The 10,442-nt window shown below is 37.1% G+C and overlaps 2 protein-coding genes across 9 annotated transcripts in view; both read left to right on the forward strand.

Moving 5' to 3' along the window:
* LOC107271414 overlaps positions 1–7,548 on the forward strand; it is a 25,982-nt gene extending 18,434 nt beyond the window's left edge. For 5 of the 8 annotated variants that reach the window (XM_025088657.1, XM_015747390.2, XM_025088658.1 and 2 more), the window contains 10 exons: positions 683–823; positions 1,623–1,751; positions 2,911–3,098; positions 3,384–3,492; positions 3,612–3,836; positions 3,959–4,182; positions 5,287–5,509; positions 6,023–6,206; positions 6,357–6,459; positions 6,539–7,548. In XM_025088657.1, coding sequence (XP_024944425.1) covers positions 683–823; positions 1,623–1,751; positions 2,911–3,098; positions 3,384–3,492; positions 3,612–3,836; positions 3,959–4,182; positions 5,287–5,509; positions 6,023–6,206; positions 6,357–6,459; positions 6,539–6,715 — 1,703 coding nt within the window. In that variant the 3' untranslated portion in view covers positions 6,716–7,548. The remainder of the gene's footprint in view (positions 1–682; positions 824–1,622; positions 1,752–2,910; positions 3,099–3,383; positions 3,493–3,611; positions 3,837–3,958; positions 4,183–5,286; positions 5,510–6,022; positions 6,207–6,356; positions 6,460–6,538) is intronic. The other 3 variants (XM_025088659.1, XM_025088660.1, XM_025088661.1) reach the window with 3 other exon arrangements.
* A 508-nt stretch (positions 7,549–8,056) lies between these two features.
* On the forward strand, positions 8,057–9,004 carry LOC112494901. The gene is made up of 2 exons (XM_025088662.1): positions 8,057–8,508; positions 8,621–9,004. The coding sequence occupies exons 1-2, from the start codon at positions 8,458–8,460 to the stop codon at positions 8,948–8,950; spliced, it is 381 nt and encodes a 126-aa protein (XP_024944430.1). The 5' UTR covers positions 8,057–8,457; the 3' UTR covers positions 8,951–9,004.
* The last annotated feature ends 1,438 nt before the right edge of the window (positions 9,005–10,442 follow it).

Below are 10,442 nucleotides of genomic sequence, written 5' to 3' on the forward strand. Positions count from 1 at the left end.
GGGGGGGGGGGGGGGGGGGGGGAAGGGGTAAAAACCGGTTAAAATTTCAATATTGCTTTTCGTAAAGTATAATAAGGGATGCGATAATGAAGAATTGATAGAATGACTTACGGGGGTCAGGAGTATCTCCATTTCGATGACGAATTGAAGAATTCATTTGAAACTTTTTTTTCCACTTTTAAATTCACCCCATAGCCGGTGCATTAAAACCTGTATCCATTCAGGAGCGACCCTGTTTATCGAATGAATATTCCATTCTTGATTATAGTAGTCTCTGTCAAAATCCCTTAATCTCTCTGCCTTTCTCGGTCTCTACCGTTCGTGCCACTAAATACCTTTGATTTACACCTGGCAAATTAACGAAATGGAATATTTTTTCACAAAGATTTTTCTCCCGCATAACATTGGCAGTTTCACTGCACCGCGCGAAAATCTCATTACGTAATATTTAAAAATTAAAAATTTATCATTTTGAAAAATATCCAGCTTACGATATTTTTGTCAATGTTCATCGAATTACCCCCGTAAATTCCTTGGAGACTTCATGCCCACCCCACTGATCTTCCTCAATATTCCGTGGCAACGTATTCTCGTTTAAAGTATTCATTGCAATGTCCTTCCTGTTACTTAACGAAAAAGTCGAATACATTTTATGGCTTTACTCTTTATCTTTGAACTCTAGGGGATGGTCGATCCAACGGTTTGATCGCGGTACAAGAGGGCGCCAATGTCAGACTACGATGCGCTGCCAGTGGCAATCCACGTCCCATTATTCAATGGTCAAGGACCGATGGCTTACCAATTCCCATAGGTTCGTTCTACGGTGAGTAGAGAGTCGATGAAAGTAACATTTATCTTTGTGCCTGAAAATCTTTTACCATGGATCGTACGAATTTATCTATTACTTTGTCACGTTACTCCCTACTCGTCAATTTTCATATTACCAAGGACCCACTCAGCTTTTCGCGTGAATAAAAAAGGCAAAGACTCGCGTCATTTAACTTTGTAAGTTTGCTACCTCCTCTCCCGGAGGATTTTTCGTGTCAAACTGTCAACCCTCCTGTAAGGACATTCCATGCAGCGACCTGTAACATTTAATGGTGCGTGTCAAGTTGGCTAATAGGGCACGCCTGCAGGACGATGACTGATCCTTGTCCTGGCTAACAGCCCATAGGACTTGCGACGTTGAACCATCGTAATTCTACTTGAGCGTGGTGAACCTTTTGCAACCCCTAGTAGTACTTACGCGTCTCACTACCTGAATCAGCCACCCCACGGCGGATCCTAATTAGGGGATGCCAGCCAGAAATTATAGCAGTCCTTGTCGGACCTAACAACAGTAGAGCCACCCTGCGGGTTCACCAAGGACCCACACCTCGTGTCCTTGATGTCTTGGACGCACGTCGTAACCCTTACGGTTCCCATATATTTTTTTGTTTGGTTCATCCCCGGCTTATAGTGTTTTAATTAATGTTGTATCTGTAACATATATTTATACACACTTATGTCCATTGCATCTATGTATATATGATTAAATTGAATCTTGTATAACTAACGTTGAAAATGTATTATTCAAATAATAATGAAGTTATGGTAATTGAAATTATCATTTGTTTTGACAGCAAACTCTGTTACCGAAAATACCCTAAATATCACAGTGGTCAACAGAGAGCACATGGGCGAATATATTTGCATAGCAGACAACGGCGTGCCACCCAGAGCGACGCGGGCGTTCAAACTGGAGGTGAACTGTGAGTAAAGAATTTGCCTACTGAAATCATAAGAGAATAAACGCTGACTCGGGTCTCTTCGCATAATTGCTCAATTTTACGCAACGCTTACACGACTCGGCGAAACTAATAACTTAAAGTTTTATTTTTGGTATCGAGCATTAAAATTCGTAAACCTTGGACAATTTTTGCATTCACATAGATAATTCAATTTACTTCCACTCGCGCACGCTCGTCACGTGGGGTTCTGGCTTTAGCGGGAGGGGTTCAAGTAGTGCCACGTACCAACTTCTAAGTTAGTTTCCTAAAATATCTTTTCTTAAACTGCATTCACTCGGATGCTTTCTCGACTCGGGACGTCTTATTTACCTCGTTCTGAATTGCCGTTAGGAATAAATCAAAGCTGTACGTCACCACGGCATTCCACGGTTGGCAGACCTTGCTTCGATTTTCCCGAATCTTTAGAAAGTCTTCGTCTCCGTGGATGAAAGGGTGTCGTAAATGAAATAGCGGCCACCGTGGAAGAGCCTGGGGATTTAATCGGACCTGTATGTATTGATTTGCATTGAGATTCTACGTATACGTATGTAAATATATATATATAGAATCTATTATTAGTATATATATATATACTAATAATAGATATGGAATTCTTGAGGGGTTGATACCAAAAGGTAAAGATGTTGAATATCGAATACTTGTTAATTTATCCTGTTGTTATTATTCTTGAATTTTCTTTTTTTTTTGCTATGATGGTAGCACCTTTAGCGAACGCATCCTATAACGTAGATGGTTTGTATTTTAAACGATTTTCTTTTCTCCCGCGAGAGCGACTCGACTTTATTAATGTTAATGTCTCTTACAATTCTTTGAGACATACTTCTCTTACTGTAGGCTATGCAATGTCAGATAATAATAGTAATTTTGAATATATTATTCTACCAGCATCTTTTAATAAACATAATATATTCTTCATAGAGAATCTCTGCTGGCTATATCGTAATGTACCTGTGGTCACGTGTGACAGTATGCACTTTTATTTTTGAATAAGATGCCGAACTTGAAACATTATCTTTATTGAAAAAAATTATCGAAAAGTTTTTTTTTTACATTTTGTATTTTCGAATGTCTTATCGCGAAAGACTTTTTTGAAATTCATGCAAAATAATTTCTTTTACAGTTCCACCATTTATTAGAATACGCAATCAAGTAATACGAGTCGGAAATCAAGAAACGGCTGTATTGGAATGCGAAGTGGAGGCTTTTCCCGAACCGATCACTTATTGGGAAAAAGGTGAAGTCGGACGTATCTTAGATAAATCTGAAAAATATCGTATGGAAGTGTACGACAGGCGCAACGCATATAAGGTAAAATTAAAGTTGAAACTGGGGAAATTAGAGACATCGAGCACGAGAATAAATTGTTGGAACAAACTGCTACGCACATTTTTGTATACGAAATTGTGCTGCTGTATAAATCTACGTAATGTTTTTTTTTTCAATTTGAGAAATGCAAATTTTTCGAAATTCATCAGTGGGTCTCTTTCCAGTTGCCTCTCTATATGTACATTTTTCGCTGTATTTTACTCTAGCATGAATATCGTAATAAAAAGTATTCCCGCAGATGAAATTCACGCTCGTAATCTATTTCAGATGAAAATGAGAATGAATATAACACGTATAAATTCAGCGGATCACGGTATCTATCATTGCATTGCGAAAAACGAGATCGACACTACGAAGGGTGCACTTATAGTGAACGGTCAGAATATAATTTTCCTAACTATCCTATCCAAGATATTACTCAAGTAGATGAATCGTTATCTCATTGATAATAAATGACATGTGAAAACTTTGGAATTGTAATTTTTGTTAATTTAGATGAGTCAGTGGAGGCCATGAAAAAGATTAACGGTGTACAGCAAGAGGTCTTTTATGGAGAACGACCTCCGGCTAAAGTTGACCTGCAAGACATATGTCCACCTCAACAATCGTGCGAGGCCTGCCCAAATTTGAAATGTACCTTTTCTGATTTCGGCGGCAAACTGGACATTCGACCTTTGAACAGTAAATTTAATTATACCGGATTGCCACCCAGAATTGCCGGTTAGTTATTTTCATAGTATGGGATGGTTTATCACAACCATTGTTATTTTCACTTGCAAAATAGCTAGAGTGCCCGTTTCGACTTTTCTCTTTAATTTCAAACACTTCTACTTTGCCAACAGAGGGGGTACTTGAGGCCGTGGGAAAGCCAGTGCTCAAGGGGAACATGGACGATTTTTACGGCTCGTGGCTGCACGACGCGTCACCTAGGTCTGAGGCTGCAGCCGAGAAACTTTGGGTCACCAGAAGTAACAACACCTCGTATATCTTTGAATATTCCCGAAAGGAGGACTTCAAAGAGAACAAGGACAAATATAGGCAAATTCGATTGCCGTATAAATTCCAGGTTAGATATACACGTTCTTCAAGTTTTAAATCAAATTTTCTCTCTAGTTTGAGTTTACGGGTACTGAAGATTTTTCTCATGCACTTTTACTTTTTCTTTCGTTTCGCAGAAATTGTCTATTCAATTTTTTACGGGAAAATTTATAGTTGAAATTTCGGGAACGTTTCTTGCCCGTCAGCGATGACATTCGATGAGGACTCGTAAAAGGATTTTTTTTTCTTTTATTAATGTTACGAATCTCCGGAGAACCACTTGGACATTCATACAAGTTTCACGAATTCGATGAAAAAAGTTATGAAGCCGGTTTTTTTTTATTAGGATCCCTTTTCGAGTCTCTTAGGACAACCGGAATTTTATTAAAGTCCTGCTGGATCGACGTCTTTCTCAGAAAGGAAGTAATTAAGTTTGTTGGATACCTTAGCGTTTGAACTTTCATTTTGAGAAATACAAACTTCAAATTTCCACGGGGAGAATATAATATATCCGTGAAATGTAAACGTTATGTTATAACCATCTGTTCGCAATTGAAGTTTTAAAGTTACTCAAACGATTTACATTCGACAATAATTCACGTAACTAACTGCTGCCTCGGAAGTTATGAAAAAATATATATATAACGTGTAACTGATAATTACTAGATGATTTGCAAAGCCATCAGTGAAAAATATGGACAAATAATTCAGCTGTCTGATATAACCGCGCAGTTGCATCGAATGCATCTGAACTGCACGTTCTATAATAAATGACACATAAATTTTGGTTTGTACAAATGTTTTATGCAAAAGATGTTATTTTACAGATGATCAAAGGTACAAAGTCGTTCAAGTTTACTCTCGTATTATTTTTAAGGGAGAGAAAGTTACTCTTCGTAAACTTTTCTAATTTACATTCGAAACTAGAATCTTTCAAGTCAGAGCACAAATATGATTCCTGTTGCATTAGGATGATTAGTTGCATACAAAGTTAAAAAGAAAGAAAAAGAACAAAAAATCATAAAAAGTTTACCATCTTCCTTGATTTTTTTCAATCGTAATAAATACTGTCCTATTAATCGGTCAAGTGATCTGTCATTTATTTGTTGTTATTTACTTGTCCTGCTTTCAGGGAAATGGTCACGTCGTCAACAATGGTTCGTTCTTCTATAATCCCGAGGGACGCGCTTCTGTGATGCGCTTCGACTTGCATTCACCCCAAGGTTCGGTAAACTCTGGCAATCCCAACAGAATGGAATTGCCACTTCCGGGACTCCACGTCAACAATAGCAGTAACTATCTGTATACGCCGGGGCATAATTTCAACTTTGTGGATTTTGACGTGGACGAGAATGGCAAGTGTCCATTGTTTAATCGTATAAACAATGTAGTATTTCTTTGATTAGAAAATTATTATTTTTCAATAACCTCCAAGTGAACGATTGAATTATTGATTCCTAAATACATTTAAATATTGTCAATGATTTATTGTGTTAGCTAGCATAGTATCTTATCGGGCTAGTACGAATGAGTATAATAAACTTCACAGTCGTATCTTATACTCATTCGTACTAACTAGATAAAACAGTTTTTGTAAAAAGTGTTCAAAGAAAAGGGCGTTTGGCCTTTTTCTTACGAGAGATGGCACTGTTAACCTGGTAAAAAAATATTTTTAATAGGTTTCTTGAAAATATTTAGATACCTATGAAGTCACTATCTTAAATCTTAAGGTAATTTTTTAGTAATTTTTTTTTAAACATAATGTTTTAAGGTGCATCCTCACGACACATTGCGCGGTATTCTTTGAGCATTTGTTACAAAGAATGTAGTTTGAAGTTATAATTATCTGGAATCATCGTTCCACGCAGGATTATGGGTCATCTATGGTCTCCCACCAAAAAATACAGTAGTCATGAAAGTAGATGCAGTTACTATGCTACCGCAGTACGCCTGGAACATCAGCGTGGATCATCATGAATTTGGAGAAATGTTTATTGCCTCTGGCGTTTTATATGGTGTAAACAGCGTTACGGATCGAATAATGAAAATACGGTATAACGAAAGAAATAATATTAATGAATATTTACCTATTCCGATTATTAAAATCTGTGAGCGTATCTAGATATATTCAACTAACACCAAGTGAGCTAACTTTTAAAAGAAACCATTATTGATTAGAAAATTTTGATTTTATTAATGCAGATTGGCACTGGACCTCTACAAGGGTATTGTACTCGATGTAATTCTGTCGTTTACTAATCCGTTCAGACGCACCACGATGATAGGCTACAATCACAGAACAAAGGTGAGTAATTACAGGTTATTCTAAAATTTTTTACTCTGGTTATTATAAATAACAAAAAACAAATCATTTTCCAACGTAGGAACTTTACACGTCGGACAAAGGATGTCAGTTAGCCTATCCAGTGAGGTATCAAGACTTCGGCTATATTAACAACACCAAAGAAGATACTAAGGAAATGGACGGTATTGCCGAAAATCTTACAGGATACGAGGTCTACAATAACAGATCGCGTTATGATCTTCGAAACGAGAACTAGTGATAAGAAATCTTTTTAAAATGAACTTGAATAGTCCATGTTTTTTTCTTGTCAAATCATAATATCTCGCGAATTGGACATTTCACGATTATAATCTCTAAAAGAATTTTTCTCAAGACCGTCTACTCCATGGATTCTCGATATTCGCAGCAAGAGTAAGGAGGGAGTAAGAGGTGGGGGATGGAATCGATAATCGTCTCATATCATTATCATCCTGTCACAGCGACATCGAATATATTGTTTACGACGACGTCACAGAGAGGATAATTATTTCCTGCGAAATACTATATACATATATGTACCGTATACTTACTCGTCTTACGGTGAGATATTTTTTACAGAAGACTCGTATAACAGGAAAGTGAAATAAAAACTTAGAGCGGCTTTGGGAATACGGCAAAAATTTTATGATAATTGCGGAGATCGAAAGAAGGGCAAATTGTTATTTTACTAAATGTGTACATAAATTCGATACCTTGCGCTCCTTGTCAGGTGACTCAAGTTCGGCTTTGACGTGCGCCATTCCTTAAGCCATTTGTATACACGCGCGGAATATTCCGCGCGCCACGACTGTCTTCTGAACGTCGCTGATTCCTGCAAACGGGACCTTAAATAGGTTCATGACACAAATGGGTTAATTGATAATTTGGATGAATCCTTCTCCTAGGGAAGGAAGGGAAGGTCGCGAAAAAAACAACAGGAAAATTGATTCTCGATGTGTAAGGAAATTCTTTCGGCATAGGTTGAATCTTGATGAAATTTTATTGTATCTATGTAGTAGGACACACTTTTTATAATAAAGGAATTTACTTGTCAATTAAAAGAAATATTATGGTTTTTTCATTGTCCTACTTTGTCGCAGATTGTCATCATGGATTTGAATACCGTGTTTTTTTAAAAAATATCTTTATTGCATTTCAAATGAAGTCAAATTACCTTATGTAGCTTCGATGGCATACCAGAAAAAGAATGTCAAATTTTTTTAAATTATCTGACGCCTAATTTATTAGCCTCTGCGATATTGCTCTGACGCGCTAATGTCACCGATGTCCCCGCGTGTCGAGGGGCTCGGGAACGAGTATTTTATTCTTTTGACAGCGTCATAATGTATTCCGTGTAACAAGCATAAAATTGTCTCCTGCACGTCGGCTGATTACCGGAATAGTTCATAGAGGAAAATAGAAGAATGGAATGAAAACGAAGAAAAGGAATGAGCAAGAATTCAACTCAGTTTGCGAAATTCGATTTCTCATACCTGTTAGTAGTGTGCGAGGTGCCCGATTCACGCATTTTGACACGCGAAATGAATTACTTCGCACACTGCGCGTTAAAATGCGTGAATCGGGAACTTCGCACACTACCGAAAAGCATGAGAAATTGAATTTCGTACACTGAGTTGAAAAGAATAGTATATAACACGCGGGCGTGTATGTGATCCTCGAACTTGTTTCGTAATATTATATTAATGTTTTCTCAAAAACTGGCTTTAATGCTAAAACAAAGACCGTTACGCAATTGTTTTAATGTAATTTTTTTTTCATCGTTTGTCACAGTTTCAGGTTAAATTTTCAAAATTTTTCTGTCAAAATTTTCATTCCTTTCCACGTAACCTTATCCTCGCGAAATTTGCAACATCAGTAACAGCAATGAATCTTTAAATATGTACAACCGGTTAAATTAACCACTAACTTTTACAAAATTTCAAACTCTAATAATTTTGGCTTAATAAATTATTGTTCCTCATGAAGTCACCTTGTCATCAACAATTATTTTGCGTACCTCATCCGGCTAAGGTAATATATACCTAATTCCTTTTTATTTGTTACCATTAAAACCATGAAACGAGCTAAAAGTTCGTCAAAATTTCAATAGTAATTTTTAATGCTGATCAATTTGAAAAAGCAGGTATTTGCTGGCGCTTTTCTTGTTGGTTATTATCACGCGAGAGGTTGGTCCTCGAGAAACAGAAAACCTTACGAGGTAAGCAGTGATGGCGGAACAGCAGAATCTAATGGCTTAATGCGTCCCCCGTATGAACCATCGCCGCACAATTTCCCGAACGTCACTGCAGATTCAAGTTATGCATTACTATTATTACGAAGCAAAGAATTGAAGGAAGCTTGGGATGGAACAAACGGAGTTAAAGCGAAGGCTGAATCTGAAGTCAGAAAAAATGTAAAACTCTTACCGATTCATTATAATTATAACTCCATAAAGCACGACTATAATTTATAGACGAGTTTAAGGCAAAGGAAAATATCACATTCATTTTAAATTTTATTAATAAAAACGATTCGAAATTTGAAATCTTCGTCTTCACTTAATTTGGGAAATATTTCAAATTTTACTCTCAGACACGATATTACCACTCGAACGAACAAGGTAATACGTTTGAGCAAGCTTCACATGCTTTATCAAGTTTGATCTAGAGGTAGACAACCCTCAAAGGCAGCTGAGACTGGTAGACAGATGAAGAAAAAAAAAAACACGTCTCTAATTGGAAGTTCTGCTTCATTTCCATCCTTGCTTTTATCCCTTCGCATTTTCGTACCTCGAAACCTCGGTCTCTGACCTTTTCAGCCCTCCGCTCTCATCCCTTAACTCTTCCACATTCAACACTCCAGTTTAGCCGAGTCCACTTCAAGATCTCTCCAGGACAATAATGATTAGCATACAGTGTCGCAGTGCAGACTGGTGCACTTAGATCGAAATGTCTTTGACCTTTAGTCATTAGAGGGAAAATAGAAGGATGACCTTTGACTCCCATTAGATTACACGATTGTTACGTCGAACGGGCTTTGGTTGGGAAAATATTTGAAAATTACTTGATAGTTTCTTGAATTTTACCAACTTCGTCATCAGGGACCATTTCACAATGGAATTTTACAATATTCAAAACCATAACTACATTTCTCAGAATTTATATTTTTGAAATTTCACTTATAACGTAGAATTTAAAAAAAAATTATAATAAAATAGATTAATGGCAACAAAGTTGTTTGGTACTTGTAAGAAACGGACCTATTCCACATTTGGTTAAAATTTTAGGTGATTCTCTGTTCGGTGCAATTTCTCTGTTTTTTTTTTCTTTTAAATATATATATATATATATACTTTACTCACTTTTGTTGTCAGGCAACTTTAACAAACTTGCCCCGAAGGGTATATATTTCCATTCTAATGAGTCTGTTCTAATGAATAGAGGGTTACAACCTGTCAGGTTGCGCGAGGCTTCTGTGCGAATCTCGTCAACGTGCTGAAAGGCTAGCGAATTCCATGTGAATGGGTCTCAGCGCATCCTAGGAGCACAGAGTACACGTGTACATGGGTAGGATGGGTAGGATGTGGCCGAGTGTTTGCAAAAAGCATGCATTGTTCGAAACAGATATAGTGCAACGTGAGGTCACCCGACAAAGGGGCAGTTAAGTGCATGTGCAAGCTCTGATACAAGATGGTGATGATTTGAGCTTTTCATCCTGACTTCGCACGATACTGTATAATCTCTTGGTAGATAAGTCTATGCGCGGAACAAGTTCACAGCGAAATACTTCATTTTCATGAAAAAACCGAAGACGCGACAAAGGTAAAAATATTTTTGTATCGTCTTCTTTAAACTTTCATTAGATTTTACAGACTTATAATGTACGAAAAAATTCTTCTATGCGTGCCTTCGTTTTAAGTAAGAGATGTATATACTTTATTTTTGTACCATGTATGTACGTCCTAT

The sequence above is a fragment of the Cephus cinctus genome, unplaced genomic scaffold (assembly GCF_000341935.2).
Source record: "Cephus cinctus unplaced genomic scaffold, Ccin1 Ccin1_scaffold0967, whole genome shotgun sequence".
In the NCBI taxonomy this organism is placed as follows: Eukaryota; Metazoa; Arthropoda; class Insecta; order Hymenoptera; family Cephidae; genus Cephus; species Cephus cinctus.

Excerpts from the sequence above, each read along its gene's own strand:
- LOC112494901 (XM_025088662.1), top strand. The coding sequence starts at position 8,458 with ATGAAGTCACCTTGTCATCAACAATTATTTTGCGTACCTCATCCGGCT. Across the intron at positions 8,509-8,620 it reads GCGTACCTCATCCGGCTAAG|GTATTTGCTGGCGCTTTTCT; the intron begins GTAATATATACC and ends TTGAAAAAGCAG.